Consider the following 22,884-nt stretch of genomic DNA (forward strand, 5'->3'; position numbering starts at 1 on the left):
TGCTTGAGCAGCGATAATATTGTTTTCTAGCCAAGAACTACTTGTAGAATTTCTCTTGTATAGCTAATGATCACGTACCAGCGCAAAAAATACGCGTAGAGACGGAAGCGCGTTTTTCTTGGTTTCTCGTGGTATTTGCGCGGGTCTCTTTGATACCGCTGGTTCTACACATAAGTGATAATAGTACACTCGTATTATATCCTATTGTATACTCACAATATTTTAAAATCGACAAAGCGCTCTCAAGTATAACACGTTCCTGAATGCCTAATTAATCGAGGCCATGCAACCTCAGTACTTGAATAGCTACGCTAAAACTTGATTGCCGAAAGTAACACCGCAAAAAGGACAACAAAATGGGTTACGCGAAACCGTGCCTGTATTTGCAACATCTTTTTATGTGTCAGGGAGCTTCTTCATTGACCACCATCTAGGCGTTGGTCACTTACAGAATAAATCAAGCCTGTCATGACCCTGCCTTTTCGGAGATGGTTAACCGAAGACTACCCTTGCGGGAAGTTGAGATTACAGACCCCGACACATTTTTTCCCGCACTTCCGCGAGGAATAGCGTAAAATGGTGCATCTGAACACTGCTCGTAGTGGCGGCCGCTTCAATCGAAATATAAAAGCCCTGGCAGCGGTGGAGAGAGGACTCCCCTCTCTTGACAAAAAAAAAAAAAAACTAAAGAACAATGGCAGAACGACAAACAAACGCATATAAGGAATATAAGAAAGGCCATTATGGAGGAGGAGTGCGGGGAGGTGTTGGGGCGACAAGGGAGAGTGGAAGCTATCTTCCGGAAATGGCCATGTGTCGACGGATCTTCCGCCTTCGGCGGAGCTCGTTTCCTAGACGAGACCACTCGCCAAACCGCGGCTTCTCCGCGTTCTTGTGCTTGTTTGTGTGCGCGCGGTGCTTAATTTAGAGAAGTGCGCCCGCGAACACAGAGGGTCCTACCCCGAAAATAGCGCGGGCAACCTGCGGCTGCCACTGTGCGCCCAGTCCTGGGCCCAGCCACGCGTGCGGGTATCCTGCACCGCGATATATATTAAACTGCAGCTCCGCTTTTGGAGCACGTCCGAACAACGGGGGTAAGGGTGCTTTGCGAGGCAACCGAATACCCCGCCGGTGTGTTTACGTTCTTGACTTGGCGTGCACGCGCAGTTCGTGGTGGCCCGCTGCATAGATGTCACATTGTGCCGTTGAAAGCGAGGTCAGGGGTTCGTTTCTATGTATCGGTGAACGTATTTACAGAGAGAGAGAGAGAGAGAGAGAGAGAGAGAGAGAGAGAGAGAGAGAGAGAGAGAGAGAGAGGTGAGTCTTAAACGCGGGACCGCTTGCATACATACGGTGCACATAGTAGCGCTTTAAGAAACCTTGATTAGTGAAGGCTAATTAGTTAACTCTTTCCCTACCGAACTTTCTGGCCGCAAACGATAAAAAATACCGATTTTTTTGTATTTGCCCATTTTATTCTACAGTGTCTTGAAACAATAAAAAAATTATACAAAGGCGCTTTATTCGCAAGATACACGCATTTTTTGTTAAATGTATAGAGGATGGGCTTCACTGCACGGCACCACGAAAAGTGCCCTAACCACTACAGTCTTCGTTGCAGCAAATGTCTCTTTCAAATTAAAAAAAAGTAATAAGGGCAGGGAAGTGAGTCCGTGAAAACAATCCTTGGACGCGTCGGTGGGGGTTTGCTTACATCTAAGGGCGTCCACTGCCGATACGTTGAGACGCGGTCGTCGTTCGAATCCAATGATTTAGAGAAATTGTGATGCCATGTGTAGCCGCTGCCCCACTTCGAGGAGAACTGAAATTCTTTATTTTACGAAACTTGTGCAAACAAGGGCATTTTTTGTTTCTGAACGCAGCTGTTCGGGCACACGCGAAACGCTCGCGTACAGAGAACGACGCCATTTTCTTAATTTAGTTCATATGAATCAAGTCCTTTCTCGACCAAAACGCATGCTTTGAGCGCGTTTTTAAATTGTTTGCTGCGATATCTGTTGAAGCCAAAGAGAGGACAGCATAATGCATCAAGGCAGCGTAACTGCAGCGCCCCCAAACGCTTTTTTCAGCGTAGACGAGCCCAGCTCGTCTTCGGCAGGAAAAATGTTAATCTAATTCTGTCCATTGCGGCGTCTTTTGTAACCAATTTTACATATTAACGCCAAATTACGTGGATCAGCCAACAAACCAATAACTAAAACCATGCTTCAATCAGCATAAGTATCCTACTTTTTATCAGTTCCAACGCCCACATTGTAAAAGCTGCTGCTTAAGACCATTTTCGTATCGCCTGCTCTTTGAAGACCCGTTTCACTTGACAAAGATTGGTGTTATTACGTAACGATGCCTAACTACGAGCATTACTTACGTAAGCTAGTTTGTGAACACGATAGAAAAATGCTAACCATTCCAATATAATTACATTACTTTTCGTAATTCGTCACTCAATCATGCTAGCTTACCTTAACAATTAAAATTGCCGATCAGTCGTGGTGTATGCAGGATTGGCATAACGCAGCAATTCTCTTCCACTAGATGGTATTTATTTTTTATACAAATTAAAAAGCGTGAAAAGCAAAAAAAAAACATAGATTGGAATATACCTAGCATTTGGCTTTTCTTTCCTTTTTACCACCAGGCTTATTTATGTTTAAGCGACTTCGACAAACATACATGTTACTTTGAAAAGACGATTAGACACAGTAAACCTTTTTTTACTTGCCAAGCTTCTGAATAGAGCTATCTGCATCGTAAAGCCCAGTCGTACACGTGAGACAACGCCTCATGTCAAGATATCTCGTCCTAAGACACGTCCAGATTTGCTTAAAAAACGTGGTTGATCCCTCCGTCATAGGAATCGGAATAACACGAAAGTAAAGCGTGCCCTTACAGAACTAAATGAATTTTTATTGTACATTGATATAAGAGAGTTTGCAAAATGTATGTTGATGTCTGGCAGCTATAGCACCGTTTAACGTGGATGTGCCCACTTTGATGATTGGTGGTACATCTCCATCCCGACGACTAACCTCCCTGCTAAATGAATAAACAAAACCTTGTGGTAGCTGTAGTAGTTAACGGTGAAAGCGTAATCACAGAACGCGGTGTGATAGCCAGAAGAGCGTCGCATATTGGACGCAGAACTTGGTCGCCATCCCGCGGCATGTTAAAATTTGATTGAACACCACGGCCGGACTAGAGGAAAACGCAAAGCTTGTCGTGCCGCCTTGGTAGGCCTGCCACGATTTTAACACAAAAGTGTTTTATACCGGCGTCCACCAAGACTTCAGTGACGTAATTCCGTGACGGAAATGACATCGAAAAAATATACACGATCAGATGTCAACGAAAAAAAAGTTCCGTCAACGGGCATCGAATTACCGACCGCTCGGTCCGCAACAACAGATACCGGGCACGCCAACCACTGCGCCACGGTCACACTCTAAACGCTTTACAAACGCGCCTTTTATATCTACCACTCTCCCGGTCGGCGGGGTAGTGGTGCCCTCTGGGAGGCGTATGGTAAAGTAAATCGTCATTACTGTGGCCTCCGCGATTAGCACCTGCAACGCGTTACACGTCCCTCCCATTCGGCGCGTTTTCAATAGAAGTTCAATTTTGTCAATGCCTTAACACACCGCGACCTTAGCCAAGCGTCGTAAAAGCGTCGGCCTCGCTCATAGCTATGAGACGCGCGCCTGCCTCACCTGGCTGTAACACCGAATTGCCAGCTCACGCCCTCGCCCCTAGAAAAATCGCGGCCGGCCTACCGGGGCGGCACGACGCCCATTGCGTTTCCCTCTAGTTCGGCCGTGGTGTTCAATTACATTTCACATGCCGCGGGATGGCGACCAAGTTCTGCATCCAGTATGCGACGGTCTTCTGGCTATCACACCTAGTTCTGTGATTACACTTTCACCGTTAACTACTACAGCTACCACACAGGTTTGTTTAATCATTTAGCAGGGACGTTAGTCGACGGGATGGAGATGTACCACCAATCATCAAAGTGGGCACATCCACGTTAAACGGTGCTATAGCTGCCAGACATCAATATACACTGTGCAAACTATCTTATATCAATGTACAATAAACATTCAGTTACTTCTGTAAGGGTACGCTTTACTTTCGTGTTATTCCGATTCCTGTGACGGAGGGACCAACAATGTTTTTTGTAGGGGCGAGGGCGTGAGCGGGGAACGCGTTGTTAGAGCCAGGTGAGGCAGGCGCGCGTCGCAGAGCTATGAGCGAAGCCGACGCTCTTACGACGCTCGGCTAAGGTCGCGGTGTGTTACCACACCTCGCGGTGTGTTAAGGCATTGACAAAATTGAACTTCTATTGAAAACGCGCCGAATGAGAGGGACGTGTAACGCGTTGCAGGTGCTAATCGCGGAGGCCACAGTAATGACGAATTATTTTACCGCTCCCAGAGGCCAGCACCAACCCACCGACCGGCACAGTGGTAGATATAAAAGGCGCGTTTGTAAAGCCTTTAGAGTCTGTGGCCGTGGCGCAGTGGATAGCGTGCCCGGCATCTGTTGTTGCATACCGAGTGGTCGTTGGTTCTATGCCCGTTGACGGAACTTTTTTTCTTTGCCATCTGATCGCGTATATTTTTTGACGTCATTTCCGTGATGGAAATACGTCACTGAAGTCTTCGTGGACCCCGGCATAAAACACTTTCATGTTGAAATACAGTTTTAGTGCCGAGTAACCCAAGGCAGTTGCGTACGCACACTCTTGCGTTCCTTTGTACTCCCAGCCGTACCCATGAAGAATACAAAGGAAAGCAAGGGCTTACGTACGCAAGCAATTTTGAAGCCTTGGCACTACTCTCTGTTATGTCGCATTCAAAGTGCCAAGTGTAGTCTGGAGTGTTACTCGTACACAAAGCGCACTCCTATACAATTCTATCAATTACCGTTTGTGGCACTCTGTTGTACTTAAAGTCTTCTCTCCCTTGAGAGAGCATCGTTACTACGAGGGATACAATCGCTCTTTACATAGCTGGTTATTTCAGAACATGAACAAAAGAAGCACACCTCATTTGACAAAGATGAAAGAAATGTGCATAAAGTTAAAATTTACTCAATGACAATAACGGCCATAGGCTTTGGCAGCGTAGTTTTGTCAAGAAAACGGTGAACATAGCCCAACGGTCTCTTTGCGGAGCACAGATGTCGTTCATGTGAAGCCAGTAAAACATTTTTCTTTCTTGTGAATACTGGGTGCACAGGAGAGGACAAAGTCAAGGATAAGTAATGCCCTGAACAGGATCTCCAGGTCGGAGGTGTCCGGCCGGAGCTTCCTAAGCTCGCGACTATCTCCAAAATTTATTTCGAACAATTACAGAAAGCTTATAAGAGAGTTTCCTTTTGTCCCGAAGCTTAGCTCATTAAGTTTCCTATATCGGTAAGACTTTCTGCACCTACGAAATGCGTAGGAAAACGATGCAAGGGAATAACCCCAAAGGTAGGAAACATGCCACTTGTACGAAGGCTTCCGAGTATAAGGAGATATATAAGGAAAAGAGAACCAGAATTCAAAAGAACGAGGCCAGATTGTGAAGGCTAACCTTCTTTGCGCGCACTGTGAGGTTGCAGCAAAGAGAGCTTCGCAGGAAAGACAGAACAAAATTAAAGGGTTTGGTTATTGCGCAGGGTGGACTTTGTTACAAGCTCGTCGTGTAAAAGGCGAAGCACGCTTTACAGAAGAGAATGTAATGCGTTCTTGTAGCGTTTTTCTGCGATGAATTTTGAAGTCCTCGCGCACGTGCTGTTGCAACATGGACCACGACATAGGAGGCTAAAAAAGAGACGCAAGTCCAAACATACCGATTACTGCGTAACGTTAATGGATTGAGACAAGTGCTCTGGTAATGTACTTTAAACGTCTAAAACTGACAGCTGTAGATGGATTGAAGAATGGAGACTGTTTGCTCAGTTAGTACATTTTCCGGGTAATAAACATGTTGCATGTGCCGCCCATTTGTAATGGGTCGGGGTCCCAGTCAAGCTCATTAGAGGCTTTTTGATCACGGCCCTCAGCATCCCGAATGTTGGAAATCGATAAAGTTTCAAAAATAAAGTTTCAAGAAGGTAGTGTATGAGGGCGGGGGGTCTCGATGATAAGATTAAATACATGTTGAACCTTTGAGTGCATCTAAGGAATACAGTCGCGTGGCAAGGCTTTGGAGCCCACATTGGGGAAGGCTGTTTGGTGACATAGAGCGGTAGCATTCACCCTGAAACCGATCTGTGCAGCTATGCGGGTGCGCTTGCGCGCTTTTCTAAAAAAATACAGGAAAATGCTGAAACTTCAGCTTAAACTGCAATATTTATTGTGGTGACTGATGTCTCCTGCTCTTCGAAATCTCCAAGTGCGTAGGTTTGCAAACAATAATCGTTTAAGCATTTCGTGCATTATTTTAGCACGAAACCATACATGACCTGAGAGAAATGTAGCTTCTGTGCCCCATTAGACATGGGTATACCATTATTAGGAATATTCCATACATCAATATTTTCTGTAATTTGTGTCATAAAGTGCATAGAATTGATTATAATACGTTAAAAAGCGTTATGGCACAAGGAAGATCTTGCATTAGGAGAGCGTAGTGGAAATAAGAAGGTTATTGGTCGGTTGGGTTATGAAGCTTTACATCCCAATGTGACTCAGGCAACGAGAGATGCCGTAGTGGAAGGCTCCGGATATTCTCGATGGGCTTCTTCAACGTGCACTGACATTGCAGAGTACACGGGCCTCTTGCAATTCGCTGCAGTCGAAATGAGACCACCGCGGCGGGGGTTAAGATGTGCTTTAATATTATCGTATATCTGAAACGTACAAGTAACTGTAGTGTGGCGGGACTGCGGGAACATGTTCCGGTGTACATGTTTTGAAAGTTAATGATCTTATTCGGAATTACATATGAGACAAAATAAATGTTGCCTATCAGACAGCGCCTTGCTGAAACTGCTACACGCCCATGTACAGAGCAGCAAGAGGAAATGGCACCATAGCCTGTCACTCCACCAACGGCAGTGTCCTTTAGGCAAGCTTTTTATACTGACACATGAAACTCCAACGTCTTTAAGGGCACAAAGCTTGGTATGTTTTCCTTGTGCCTGTATATTTTTATTTCAAAATGAGCACACTTTGAGGCCGCCTTTGATGTTAACCTTATCAGCTGCTAACGTGTAAACGATAGTGTATGTGGGAACGCATATGCCGAAGGCATACATTTATTGATCGCCAAGAAGCTCGAGGAAATCAGACGAATAGGAGAACAGAACAATCTCATCTTCAAAGTGAAGCTCATTTGGACACGGGCCGCACAGTAGCTAGCCTCTTTGTTACTATGCGCTTGCTATAGGCTGGAGGCAACATTGTGTTACTTGAACTCGGTAAACTATAAGTGCTCTAGTAACAAACATATATGTACAGAGATTATACGTACGTTCACCTGACAAGTGTTACTCTGATTTAAGCTAGCGATATCTTTTTTTCTCATTAGAAAAGGTGAATGCTGTTGATAACCGTTCGAAGCGTCTTTTCGTAAAGTTGTAAACATACGAAACAAATAATCTGTTCGCTATATTTAAGGCAGGCGTCGAGCTTTACGCAGTGTATTTTCTCTTTCAGTACGTTGTCTGTCCACATTGACGTAAGCTCGCGACCCTTAGTCGTAAGCTCTGCGATAGAATTTCTTTGTGGTAAGCATGAACCTCGCTTTTAACGTCTCTCCCATAGGGGCTCAGCTTGTCGGCGTCTAATGTCGTAGTGCTGTGTCATGTAGTCACGGTCCATCATGAAACGGGTATGCGCCACAAAAATTGGACAAATCCCAGTACTTGCCACCGGTCCACTGAAATGAAAAAGGCAACAGCTAGCCCGACAAATAGCTGACGACGTTAGTCGAGCTGAAAAACCCTTCCCTACATGCCGTAGGGAACTGAAACTGTGCATGTAGGGAAGAAGAAGAACAAGAAACCCCTTGGAGCTGAACTGAAACCGAGCATGTAGGGAAGAAAAAAGGAGAAAGAAAAAGAAGAAGCACCTTGGGGTAAGCTGCGTTCCGACGCAATTTTCTGACGAAGTTAGTGGAGCGGAAACACCCTTCCCTACATGCCAGGTTTCAGGCTTCGCGCACCACTAGTGCCTCATGAAGGAAATGTCTCTCAAAACACTGCGTGCTTCGCAACTCACCAGGTTTGGCGTTAGATTAGCTGAAACACGCTTGCCTACATGATTCGCACCTCCCAAGTTTTTTTTTTCCGCTTCTAGAGCTGCCAGGCGTTGTGTTCATCTTGACTGAAGTTGTCAGCTAGTTATCTTTCTCAATTATGTGATTGGGTATGCACACATAATAACAATGCTTATAAGGGCGCGCAGATGCGAAGTGGCGTGTAAACAACTTACCGGACTGGATGACGTCCAAGAGCGTGGCACCCATGGCTGTCTTGCGGGTCTTGAGCCTGTCGAAGATCTCCTTGGTGAGGTACTTCTTGAGGAGTGACTTGCAGTCCTTGGCATCTTGAAGCTTCTTGAAGCCTGCCTCGAGCTTGTCGAGAGTCGCCTGGTCGACCGACATGTCCGACTTTCCGGATTTAGAATCCTTCGAAGATTTACTGTCCGAGTAGACCCTGCGGGTAAAACGGCGACACAGATTTAAGCTTAGCACTTATTGCTGTAGGGCAATTTGAGAACGCGAGAACATTAGGCGTGGGACATGGGGAAAGCCAGTGAAACGATGCGGTACCGGGAAGAGATACTACAGCTGCACACTACAGCTGCACACGGCAAGTGTGTTCTCGCCTCCTCTCGTTCAAAACCTGCACTCGAGGCGTCTAGCGTCAAAAATATTTGTATGTCGGGGCACACATTCCTTTATTCCCCTCCATGCGCCCGCTCCCTCAGCTTGTTCGGATGGAAGATGTTTTAGGAGAATGCGACCTGGGGGGCGGTCCTTTGCTTCAATAACAGAAACCATGTGGTTAAACAGTTCAACAGTGAATGTTTAAAGACTTCTGCTATAGTTTCTACAGCCGACAGTAAACGACCACAACTACAAGAGAGACAGTTTTAAGGGCTGCCAAGCTACAAGCAGGTGAGACTGTTTAGTCGTCATCGGGACTTCAAGCTGGAACTTCAACTCAAGCATGACTCACGCTTTTATTGAAAGTTTCGCTGCGTTCAAATCTCCTAAAAAATTCAAAACGTCTCGACCGCTGCCGGTCGACAGTACGTCGGCCCGTGCCGTCGCTTGCATACGGCGAAAATTATGTCACGTAGCCAAATGTGTGACCACCACTGCGCGAACTATACAGGGGTAAATACCAGTTATGATAACTTTTAACCTCGCCAAGTTACAGAAGCAAGCACTTGGCAACTTATTTCAATGGCGGCACCACTTGCGATCTCGTAAGAGCGGACAATGAAAGTGCAACCTCGGGGAAGAACGATGTGTCACAGAAAGCACCAACTTGTTTCCGCGTCAACGCAGCGATTCAAAGTATGCCTTTCGCTAAGTGGGCCACAAAATGTGTTAACAGTGAAATAATCTCAAAATATTAGGAAGCGTTCGTTATCTTAGGCAGTGTAACTCCTTCCGAGTTAATCGAGGTCAACAGTCAGACAATTCGAATTGCAACAAAAAGTAACGCTGAAATTGTCATTTTACTGTTTTCTTACGCACACTTAGAGATCGATATCTACAAATAATTAAACATTTCTATTATCGAAATCAGAGTATTAAGCTATATTAGTGCATGTCATAGGTAACAACGTGCAAATATTTTAATGTACTGGTACCGTTCACAGACTGTAGGGTGCGTGACAGATAGCGCATTTTGTCAGTGAAATACCTCAGTTTTATTCAATTAAACAACAAATTGCGGAGCACATGAAGCAAAAACTGCATTAAAGGAACAATCTGTATCAAAATTTGCAATTGCAGTCGTGTTTGTAGACCGCAGAATTTTATCTCAAGGGAAAATTGCTAAAACTAATCCACACGTAACAAGGAGACACTGTATGCAGTGTTCCTGTTAGCTTTGCGTTCTCCTCTCCTGTATTGTATTTTTTTTTCCTGTACTCGCCACCGGCTTTCAGCAGTGTTTATGCAGTTTAATTTCCATCAGTGGTCGCAAAAGTTGGTAAAACAAGCGTTTGGTGAAAGCCGCGGAAGCAGTGAAGTGTCTGGCTTGAGCTCGCTCGTCACGTCCTTCGCTTACGCCTTCGCGCTGTAGTACTCACAAGCAAATTTCGACAGCGCGTGTTGACATTCTGGTTGGCCTCTCGTCCAATCGATTTCCCTGTACGCACACGCCGGGAGAGCGACGACAGTATTGAGCGGCAGGAGTTTACCTAATTAGATTTTCGTAGTAAAATCGGTAGCGTACCGCACCGACGCTCGTCCGTGACGATAAACGCGCGTACGCTTTAAGGAAGTTGGTGTGCTTTGCGCGAGACAAATTTTGAGGGAGTTGGGTTAGTTGATTTCGGTTTGAAGTGACCACACGTAGAACGCCAGCTAGAGAGGGCACTAAAGGTTGTGAACATCACAACACAAATTCGAGGTTGTCGAGAGAACATTTCGCCACGGCATGTAACTTCATTAGGCGATCTACGGAGAGAAGGTGAGGTCGAGAGCGTGGCTTCGTGATTTATTAGAATATTCTCTGGGGCTACTACGTCTGTGATACGTCGGAACGCGCGACTAAATCAAAAAAATGATCAGGGCTCAGACGTGGCACGAGAACTCCTCGCCAACATCATTATTTACCATCGTCGGGAGACTCACGATGGCACACACTATTCAATTGCGTACGCAGGTCCAGTTTGGATCAATTAGACGATATGTGGTGCACGCCTTTGTTCGTTATGATCACGCGTGTTTTTCAGACACCTAGTAAGTGGCAGTTAGCTTACAACTCAACCAAATGCACGTTCACAGCTTTCATTTTTACTGACGTAATCAGTTGTAGTCAACTGCATGACGACAAGATTAAGCGTACTAACACGAAATCCGAGCGAGAATGTCCGTAACAAATAGTTTCATAAAATAATGAGCTTTCAACAATCAACTTCCTTGAGGACGGCTACAAAGAGGTTTAAGATGAAGCAACGATGCAAGAAAACTCATTTCTGTAATCCGTCTCAACGTGTTCATGCCAGTGAAGCTGATAGGCTAGCTGATAGGTAAATACGAGCACGTAACTACACGCTCTTTCTGCAAGCGAATGGGGGCCTTGGCAAGTGTGGCAGTTACTTTTATTTTTATTCCATGTGTTTTTATCGTTGTGTTCTCATCTCGGATCTTGTCCCGAAAAAATTGTCTTTCGGTATACACAGGCCCTTGCGTTGCAAGTAAACTTTCACTTGGAAGTATGCGCTTGTCCCTGCATTTTTGCGTTCCTGTTTAATTTACGCCCTCGTGTTTCGAGTATCATGAATCGTCAACTCGCCCAAACAGCCATTCTGAAAGGCTAGACATCAGTTTTTAAGGATGTAAATTCATGACGTAATCTATCCTTGTCTAAAGCAGCACGGGCGGAATTCCAAATTGATGCGTAGGGCTTGTGCTTGAGTACACGACCCCAACCAGCAACGTGCCATGGTGCAGCTTGATAACATTAAGAGAAGTGTTTTTCTAGATCACGCATACATATCTAAAGTTGTTTCTTTTTCTACTCCATCAACATTCAACGAGGAGACAGCTAACGCTCGTTTTTGCAGTTTCAGCTACCCTAAATAGAGAGTATTTTATTAGACGGAGAACCAACTCGGCACTGCTAATACGGGCCTTCCTCGGTCAATCGGCCTCGCAAACCAAATTGATAGAAGCGTGCATCGGAGTCCCCAGGTCGCAGTCACTAATTGCGTTAGCTCCTTTCTTAATACGACGGTGTGAGATAGCAAGAGAGATAGAAAAAGGAAGCGCCTGGGGGCAGGAATTCCGCTGCGCGCGCGACTCGCTGGTTAATACGAGGGTCTATTAAGCTTCTCCAATCCCGCGAAAATCTTAATAAATGGGTTCCATTCGGCCTGCGATGGGATCAATATCGCGACGAGCAGGGAAAAGGAAATTGGTAATGAAAAGCAATTTAATAAAAATAGTTACATTCACCTTAATGAAAAGACAGTTTCGAGCCTTCGGTTTGTCTTGCGCAAATTATAGATGCAACTATAGAAGGATTGCCAAAATTCGGCTTTTCACTGAAGGTGTCAAAGAAAACAAAATGTTCATGGAGTTATTTCGTCCTTCAGAGCAGCGTGTACGTAGGTGAGCAATCGTTGGCAATTAAGTTGCAAATAAGTTTGAACTCTTTTCTAAGTTTTTACGACGCTTGCGTAGGACGGGCATTGCACGAGTTATCTTTAGTAACTCAGCCTGTGTTTCTTCATGCCACATGCCATTGAAGAAAGATGTGCAAATATGAGTTCCAGAAGATATAAAAAAAAGAAACAATGAAAACAGCGTTGTGAGTGATTGCCCTCAGAGCAAACGCAAAGAGAACTGTTCCCAAAATCGATACAGGCAAAAAAAAGGACTTCATTAATAGCTTAAGTTAAGTTAAACATTCGATATCTCTCCCAATATATTGTGTCAATGCGATCAAAACAATGAAGATTGAACAACGAAGACTATGAAACAATGAAGCATACATCTTTGAAAGATATTTAAAAAGAAGCTAGCTGTTAGCTTTAACAGTATACTATGTAGATTCTGCTCGTCATGGACGCTTATATCGAGCATTGTCGCTAGCGTACATTCATTGGTGCCCAAGTTTTGTATTTTCGCAAAGTAGCTGAAGTGGCACGTTATGTACCTCGCAAGTCAGAATCTATTGTTATGGTATGCTTGTCTCACCTGCTTTTGAATGGGTGCAGAAAATAAACAAGGCGGAAAAAAAAGTGGCCTTAGCACTCTATAAACAGAAAAATACATCAGTGCAACAGCGAGCCCGAAAGTCACGTCTCCGCTTACGTTGGCGCCAAAACACGAATAACACCAATACATTTGACCAGAACTCATAAAATACAATTGAGAAAGCTACTTTATGCCGAAGCGTACCGAGTGAACGTTACAGAGCATCCACTCTGTTTTTTATTGTTATGTGCATACACGAGCACTATGAAATCACGTTAGAAAAGAAACTCGGGAAATCCGCAACGTCCAGTATAAAAATGCGCGTGCGAGTGTTTACACGCGGCACAACTAACCTATTTCCTTTATTTTGCATTTTATAACATTTTCGAGAAACGAACCACTACTTCACTCTGCATCCGAGTCCTACTTGACATTGATGGCAAGGTCACGCCCCTCCATTCCACCGGGCAATCCTTTCCAGCCGTGCCTTCTCTCGTAAGGACAAGGTCACTCCGCATCCTCCACGCGAGAAAAAAAAAAAATCCTGCGCGCTTTGCTTCGACTCCGTGCATCCTTTCATCGTGAATTCCAAATGACGTTGATCCCAAATATTTAATCCTGCTCGTTTTCGCGACGGGACAGATATTATACGCGCAATCTTCGCGAACGTCGATATAGAATTCAAACTTGCGTCAAGCGGAGGCCGCAGTTTGCGCGAATAGCGTCCCGAAAGAGAGCATCTAAACGAAGTTCCTTTCGACTTGGTAGAAGACATACTCCCGTGTTTTCCACTGAGCGTGATCGATATATGTTCCCGAGGCATCTGCTGTTTATCCGAGGCGCGGATTCGTAGAAGCGAAGCGAGTGAAATGTAATTGGTGCGAGCGGAATGAGCAAAGTGCGAACAACTGACCTCTTGTGGTAGCGAGCGATAGAACACCGGCTCAGCTGCTGGAGAAATGCTCTTTTCTCGAGCGATGCGCGAGCAGTGACTGTGAAAGCCGAGGTATTGTCGCGATCCTGTGGGGGAGGGGAGCAGGAGTCGGCCGAGGGGGAGGGCAACCGCCTCGGAGGATCATGGGAAGGCACGCTTTCTTTCTTTCTTTCTTACCCCTTCAAGCAGGAATTCCTTTTTTCTCTCTCTCTCTCTCCCCAAGCCGACACCAGAGCTCGGACCCAGGCCGGTACGGCTTGGGTTTAACGCCGGGGTGAGAGAGGGACTTGAAGGAGGAGGAGAAGGAAAGGAGGCGGAATACGATGCGGCGAGAGGAAGACCGGAGGGGCGCACGAGAGGAGAAGCCGATGACGAAGGAAGGCAAATGTAACTGCACTGCATTGTAGCGCAGTGCGATGCAAAGACTTCAGCTTGTTTGAACGGAGGACAGCCTCTCGGAAAATTGCGTTAGCGATCGCGAAGCTGTTTTGTGTTTGTGCATTTCCACGAAGATTGCGCCTAGGGAAATAAATGTCGTGGAGCGGCAGATCTTTATCTTTGGTGGTTTACCGCGCACTTACTTTTATAAGGCGGCAAAGTGAATGTTTAATAATAAATCATTCATATTTTTATTCGAGAGTGTTATGCTCCACAGTTCGGTTTCCCTACTTTCCTGGTAATGAACCGGGGATTAGTTTAAAAGAAAAGTGCTCTATGCGGCACGTTCGTGTTTTCGGTGAATGCTAGTACTAAATTTAGAAAGCATTCTTCATGAAGAACTATAACTTACCGTTCAGCTAGTTTCGGTCATACTATGCTCACTATAACGATTCCGGATGCCAATTGATCAATATTTTTCGCCATAATAAACCACTCTTAGTAGAACTGTCGAGGTTCAGGTGCTTTCGATCGTCTTCTGGACGGCTTGCTATTCCCCCGTCGTGAAGTACATCACGTTATAAATCGTCAACTGCCTTTTCTAAGGAGTGGAATTGCGAATTTTCTTACTGAAGGTAGAACTTCAGTTGGGCATTCTGTTGATGGTATCCAAGTCCGCGAAAAAGTGCCACGTAGAAATGATATCATTTTGTCTGGGCATTAGAATAGCGTCCAATATTTATTTATCACGCTTCCAATTTAGTAAATTAGAGCTTCGGACATCGTGTAACTAGGAGTACCTAGTTTTCCGGAAGCTTCCAACCGCGCGTTTTCTATCTCAACGCCTTGCGCTAACTACCGTATGGCTGAACACGGATTCAAAACAAACACGTTGGACAGGGTTAATCGTTGAAGGGCAAAAAAAAAAAACGGAGCTAGAGTAATGAGCCAAGATTGCTGGCTTAAAACAAGTCGCTTACACGTATACACAAGAGCCCGAAGCGTTAAGGCTATGCTAGAGTAAACAGACAACGCCTGCCAGCTTCTCCGGGCGCGTCGTCTGCACCGGGAAACTCTGTTGGGCCGAACATGCAGCTCGCGGTCGAAGAGCCCGCGTCAAGATGGCGGCGCGGATCGATTCAACCCCGCTCCTCGCCCACTCTGGTGGCCTTGTAATGGCACGTCGCTCTGGATTCGAAGCTGGGCACTCCCGTTTCCAGATCAAAAGTGGTGAGCGGTAGCACAAACACACCTTCCGTCGAACGACCAGCGGCGCCAGGGAAACGCCTGCACTTTGTTTCGTCACGTCCTGTGGTGTGCAGCCCCTGGCTGACAGGGATACTGTCACCGTTACTTATGCGTATCCTGTTGTCACGAGCTTGCACGTCTCACTGGTGTAGGACACCTTCTAAAGCTTTAGTCACAATAAAAAAATAAATAAAACAGCAAGACGCAGAATTTTGAAGAACACCCATGCTCTCTCCCTCTAATCTAAATTTCGTGCCGTCTACAAATGTAAATGTTTGCAGAGCTGACGATCACCAAGTCGAAATTCGCCTGCAGAGGGCTTAGTCGTACAATATAGAAAATTGAAAACGGAAGGATGTCTGGGAGCGACGGCGGCTTGTTAGAAGGCGCCCGAAAATCGATGCGGCGGAGGAGCTGTCGGAAGATGGGGAATCAGACACCGGGTGCATACACGCGAGGAGGGCGTGGACAGAGTTGTTTGACAACAGAGGGAGTAATGAAGCGTCTGTGATTGTGCGTTCGCGGAAGGATGGACCGTAACAGGGGCTGTATCAGTGAGCAGCTTACTTATTTTCTAGGAGTGGTAATTTGACTACGTAGGAAGCAATGTCGGTGTTGGCAAGTATTTTTTGTTAGGAGACAATTCTACATATTCGGTGATGGCGATGTCCCTAAATATGTGGCGCAGGGTGACATCTCATCCGGATATTCTAGCGGAGGACACTCGCGCCATTTCGACGAGAGGGTTCGGCGGCAGGTTCGCGCAGTAGTGGTCAGAGCGATCACAAGGCCCGCATAGGTTAAGTTGGAGACGACAAGGTAGTATGCACCATTTGAGGTCACGAGACCGGGTGCCATCCTGTTCCCTCTGGTCACGGCATACAGGCGACCCTAGCATCACTGCCGTTCTGTTTGCGCAAGGATAAACTGGCGGTTTCCTAAGTTTGTGACGTTTTCTGTAATGAGATTCTCGGTGTCCTTTCACGCTTCAAGTGAGTCAGTCTAGTTGGTGGGTGGCACTGCAAAAACAGCGATATGTGGATCGACGAACTGTTTCCCGAAATTCAATCAACAAGCCAGCCATGTGTAAACGTGTACCTTATCCTCCTAATCTATATATGTAAAAAAATATCTTTACGCTAAATGCGAAATCCTGTTTTCTTCATGGCTTAATCGCTTACATTCCCCGCCTACCGCTGACGGCCGTTCACGTGTCAACAAACTACGCTAAGCAGTTAGCGTGGTCATAACTTTTACTTTCTGTCGTACCTAATTAAGAATATCAAAGAACTATTTAGCACAAGGTATGCCATGTACCAGTTCTGCACAAAGCTTTCCCCACCGGACGGAATGTCGATCCGAAATATACACCACGACAAGCTATTCTCCGAAGGTCGATAGGGCGAAATGGATGACCCCAGCAGGCGCATATAGCCCGGCTCTCCTCCGGCTGGGATGTTTCTATTTCCAACAACAATAAAGGAAACCGGAATAGCTTCCGAAGGAGAAAGCGGGCGGCTGTGGCTGGCGTCGAGAAAGAAGGAGAGAGAGAGGGAAGAACGTGCTCACCGAGCGAAGCAGCGACAGCAGCCCGGGCGAGAAGCCAACAGTGCAGCGCTGCGCCGCAGCAGCGCCAAGCGCGCCGCAGTCATGTTCGGCGCGGGCGTCGAGCGACGTCGACGGTGCGCGCCGAGCGTCAGCGTCGCCTCCTCTCTCGCGTTTTGAGGAGGAAAAGGAAACGAGGTTCGCGAAGCGGTCCGGGACACTCATTCATTCATAACTGCGGCTGCAGCGTACAGTGATTATATATATATATATATATATATATATATATATATATATATATATATATATATATATATATATATATATATATATATATATATATATATATATATAATGAGGTCTTGGTTAGGCAGACGTTTATTTAGCCCGAAGACCTGGCAGCGAACAGGCACGGTGAACCCACACTGATGATAATGACAAACGACGATGAGGATGCATAACATGCTAACGATAATGTACAGATGAAGAAGATGTGTGTAATAAAGTCCACAATACAGATAGATAGATAGATAGATAGATAGATAGATAGATAGATAGATAGATAGATAGATAGATAGATAGATAGATAGATAGATAGATAGATAGATAGATAGATAGATAGATAGATAGATAGATAGATAGATATTTTATGTCCCAAAACTACTATATGATTACGAGGGACGCCGTAGTGGAGGGCTCCGGAAATTTCGACCACCGGGGTGCTTCACCATGCCCGTAGAGTCTAACATTTAGCCTCCATCGAAATGCGGCCGCGGCGGCCGGGATTCGATCTGGCGACCATCGCATCAGCAGTCGAGCCACAACCATAGACCAGCACGGCGGGTCGGAGATTGAGAGAGATGTCAGAGTTTCGGAACTCGTCTGTAGCTCCGTGATAATGATGAAAACAAAACGGAGGGAAGCTACCTCGATGCACCGCAAGGGAAGCTAGAGTCCCATAGTTACAATGTAGTTCGCGTGCCAGTGGGGTGCCGTTTAATGACGTTACAGCAGAGTGTGAAATCGGGAATGAATTTCCATAGATCACTGCGCATAGAAGTATGTACGGAGAAAGTTATAGACGGAACAAAGCAGTATGTGTCATCCGAGGCCGTATTATATGCCACGAAATGCGTTCTATATCAAGAGAATGCTAGGGCTACAAGAATAATTGTAGAAAGTTACATTATGTATGCAAGACTCATGAAAAGGAGTATAAGTGAAAAAAAAATATCTGAGTCAGCTAAGCAGTTGCGCATTACCAGACGCGACATACTTGTACAAGAAGTACCACAGCGCGCCGACAGCAAAAGTCAGCGAAATGACACTCACTCGCTACCAGATCATACATACATACATACATACATACATACATACATACATACATACATACATACATACATACATACACACACACATACACACACACACACACACATACATACACATACATACATACATACATACATACATACATACATACATACATACATACATACATACATACATACATACATACATACATACTACATACATACATACATACATACATACATTTTCGCCAGTCAGTGCTACAGTACACACTGCGGGGCCGGCCGAAGCTCCTCGTATCACATTCATATAGGCGCAAAGCGTGTTTTTGCTTGCAAAGCAAAGTAACATGATCCGTAAAATAAAGTTCCATAAAGTAGGATGTTGGGCGAATTCGTAAACAATCATCATACCGTGCGGGTGAGGTCGCGCGCTTGACAGCAGGACTAAGCGGAAGTGCACCAGAAAACGCATGACACTCGCTGCACTCGCACGTAGGTTATTTAAGAAACAATCACTGCATATTTATATACCGACGCATTATCTGATGTCAGAGATATTCAACAACAACGTAGAGGAACTTTTTTAGATCATACATCCGCGTGCACCTGGGTGTGAGATAACGCGAAAGTGTTTTATGCCGGGGTCCACCAAGGCTTCACTGACATTTCCGTCACAGATGTCACGCCGTTAAAATGCATACTAACAGACGACAAATAAAGAAACCAGAAGAAAAATGTCGTGCATTTGGATGACTTGGGAGTCGAACCAACAATCTCCCGGTCCACGATGACAGGAGCAGGGCCCTTTACCCACTGCGCTGCCGAATCTCATGCATGAGCCTTTACAAACGCACCTTATATCTTTCACACCTTCTCCCTTTCACAGTGGCCTTCGTTGGCGTGGGGCGGTGTCGCCATCTTGAAGATGTGAATTGAAGTACTGCATCAATGCACTAACGAGCGACAAACGGATGCGCTTAGGTATTCTGAGCGGAGCGGAGGCTGGCTCCGCTCCGCTCAGAATACCTAAGTCAAAATGGAGTCAAGCTCCATTTCGTTTCAATACAGTTTGAGTGCTTTGTTGCAGTCAGATAGACGCTAGCGGGCACCGGGACGCCTTCATGCGTTCACGGCTCAAGCTACGAGCCCTGCCTCTCGCGTTCGTGAAGCGCTGTGGAGTAATGCATGCATGAGCAGAGGTGTAGGTTACCCAATTGCTGGGGAGCGCCCACCTTGCTGTTGCCCTCCTCAAATGACGACGCTGTATGTGAACACGTAGAGAGTACACGTAATTATGTGCTCGTTGATGCCATCTTTTCGCGGCATTCACCATACGCTGTATCCGGGTTTATATTATCGACTTCATGTACCACAAAGGTTTAATCATGATCATTGACGTTAGTCGTCGTGATGGAGATGTGTCACTGGGATCAACGTAGGTGCGTCCACAGCAAACGCCAAACACCAGCAGACATTGTACAAGCTCCCGTTTATCAATGTACAATGAGCATTGAAGTACTTGTGTAAAGACGCGGTTCGCTTTCGCGTTATAGCGGTTCCTATGACGGAGGATCAACTATTGTTTTTTTATGTCTTTGGGGCTCGAGGGTGCGCATATTTATAGTTTAACTCAGCGTGTGCGTGGTTGTATGATCTAAAAGCGTATCTGCACATCTGTGACATCAGAGGGTAGCTACGCAGCAGAGCGCAGCTTCTGCCTTAATTCCGGTTACGCGTAACAAAACTGGCGCCCTACTTTAAGTGTACGCCATCATTTGTATTTAAGCGCTATGCAAATGTGTACAGGAATGCCACCGAAATTTTATCATGGCGATTAAATTAGCACAGGAGCAAACTGACGGAAAATAGCGAGAAACGCGAAGCCGATTTCTTGCATTCATTTACTAGATTAGTTATGTTTACTCTATATAGAAGCTATGTGCCGTATGAGTGAGTATTTTACGTGTTTGTATTGATTCTGTGCGGAAATCTGCGTGCGACTCGCAGTTCCTGACTCAGGTGACGAATTGTTTGCTTTAAATCAGACACGGTGCAAAGCACTTTAACCCTGTCAGGTGCAACTTATAACAGAGAAATTTACTATGGGGTGTGTCCAGATAAGATCGAACACGAGGTCTCGGTCACCATTCCCGATTTTGATAAAACTTACTGTAGGTCTAGGCATTACACACAGAACAATGGTTTCGAAGTTAGTTTCACGAAAAAAAATTTTGTTCGCCTGAAAAAAAGATTATAAATTTTGGCCGCAAAAGACACTTTTCCGCCAATTTCGCGATATCTGAATTTTGAGCACGCCTGTCGAAAAAACGGTGCACTTCTTGGTCACAATATTTATTCCCCCCAAAGAACAAGTGAAATACAATCTTATGAGTGTTTTATTTCTCTTGCTTGTCGAAGAACTTTTGAAGGAAAAAAATCACAAGCTTGGCAAATTTCACAAAATACCTGCATTTCGGGAATTTATTGCTGCAAACAAGTAAAAGTGAGGATAATACAAGTCTGTACATATTAACTTTGATACCTTCGCTTTCTTTTAAAATATTTTTCGTGTTTTATCGCGCTCCGTTTGACTTGATAATTGGGCTGAAACGTAAGTGATTTAACAAAAACGCCGTACTTTGAAAATAGTTTTCTCAAAAAGGCAATTTTCAATTTTTTTTAAATCGCCCTGATTGAAGTCAAGGACAGCGTCTACCATCCTGCATAAAAAACTTTGCATTATTTTGGTTGCTAACAAGTTATATTGCGTCAAAGGTGACCAAGTCAGCCTAGCGGCCGCGTCGTTTCTTATGTACTGAAACTCGGATATAAATTGGGGAAAATACTTGTACGTGACATAATCACAAATCAGCAGCTGTCACGCACTTTCGCAGTGAGCGCCTTCAATACAGCACACATGTATTTTTTCCCTGCTGTTATGCCCGCAGCCGCAAAATAACGTGATAAACGCTCGGCTTGCGTTGAATATTATATCTGCAGACGCACAACAATACAGTATTGTAAAAGCGGTGCTTTAATGAAGCAAAGGACTTGGACACACTTCTTTTCACAGCCGGCTGACAAAAGTGTTCCACGAGATGGAGAACAACTGCAGTTTGACTTGTTCGACCATCGGAAGCACGTATGACAGCTTTCTTTAGATGTCAATGGCTTGATTCTGTGTCATATATTGCTGATAGAGTGAACCTAATTATCTTTAGGCCTTCAGAAGAGAAGAAGCAACACATGAGCGCACTACTGGAGGCGGTCACTGCAAAATTGCCGGCAGAGATTTCATTGTATAATAGGGCACTTAACAGCTTTTAACTTTCACAGGTATGCATTCCTTCTCTCGTTCGTCCCCTGAGCGTAGTTTGGCGCGCAAGCGGAGCTCATCCGCAGTCGAAGCGACACTCATGTAATGTGAGCGCCCGCAGCATCGAGCGGCCGCTGCTGCGGTTTTGTCAAGCGGCTGATTGCAAGGCAAAGCTCGCTGAACCATGACACCTATCTGCGAATTTGTTGGTGTGGAGCTGCTGATTTGTGAATATGTCACGTAGAAGTATTTTCGACAATTTATATCCGAGGTTCAGCACATAACGAACGACGCGGCCGCTAGGCTGACTTGGTCACCTTTGACGCATTATAACTTGTTAGCAACCAAAATAATGCAACGTTTTTTTATGCAGAATCGTAGACGACGTCCTTGACTTCACTCAGGGCGATTTCAAAAAAAATAATTAGAAATGGCCTTCTTGAGAAAACTATCTTCAAATTTCGGCGTTTTTGGTACATCACTTACGTTTCAGCCCAATTATCAAGTAAAACGGAGCGCGATAAAACCACGAAAATTATTTTAAAATAGAGAGAAGGTATCAATGTTAACATGTACTACCAATTTTTATTATCCTCACTTTTTATTGCTTGCAGCAATAAATTCCTGAAATACAGGTAATTTGTGCAATTTGCCAAGTTTGTGATTTTTTTTCTTCAAAAGTGCTTCATCAAGCAAGAGAAATAATAGACTCATAAGATTGTATTTCACTTGTTCTTTGAGGGGAATAAATATTGTGACCAAGAAGAGCACCATTTTTTCCCTAGACACGCTCAAAATTCAGAAATCGCGAAATGGGCGGAAATGTGTTTTTTGCGGCCAAAATTTATATATTTTTTTCAGGCGAAGAAATTTTTTTTTCGCAATACTAACTTCGAAACCATTGTTCTGGATGTAATGCCTAGATCTACAGTAAATTTCATCAAAATCGGGAATGGTGACCGCGACCTCGTGTTCGATCTTATCTGGACACACCCTATGGATGTTGACATGCGTTCAATTTCAATTATATTGGGTTTAATTTCAATTTTATTTATATTGAGCCATCACTTCAGTACATGACAGTCGAGTAGGCTGTCATGTGTAGAGGCTCGGATCGCTTGACCACACTGCGGACACTTAATAAAACCCACACAGTATTGTAGCTGCATGAAGGCAGGCATAATAAACGCGAGTCGATAGGTAGGCCCAGGCCGGATGAATTCTCAGAGAGCATTATCCTCACATGACGTGAGA

The 22,884-nt window shown here is 45.0% G+C and overlaps 1 protein-coding gene across 2 annotated transcripts in view; it reads right to left on the bottom strand.

Moving 5' to 3' along the window:
• The window catches only part of LOC119383926 (arginine kinase), an 87,480-nt gene that overhangs the window by 28,892 nt on the left and 35,704 nt on the right, over positions 1-22,884 (bottom strand). Inside the window, exons 1-2 of one of the 2 annotated variants that reach the window (XM_037652202.2) lie at positions 13,810-13,986; positions 8,444-8,667 (exon numbers count right to left, since the gene is read on the bottom strand). In XM_037652202.2, coding sequence (XP_037508130.1) covers positions 8,444-8,615 — 172 coding nt within the window. In that variant the 5' untranslated portion in view covers positions 8,616-8,667; positions 13,810-13,986. Of the gene's footprint in view, positions 1-8,443; positions 8,668-13,809; positions 13,987-22,884 lie in introns of those variants that run through there. The other variant, XM_037652201.2, reaches the window with a different exon arrangement.

The sequence above is a fragment of the Rhipicephalus sanguineus genome, chromosome 2 (assembly GCF_013339695.2).
Source record: "Rhipicephalus sanguineus isolate Rsan-2018 chromosome 2, BIME_Rsan_1.4, whole genome shotgun sequence".
Lineage (NCBI taxonomy): Eukaryota > Metazoa > Arthropoda > Arachnida > Ixodida > Ixodidae > Rhipicephalus > Rhipicephalus sanguineus.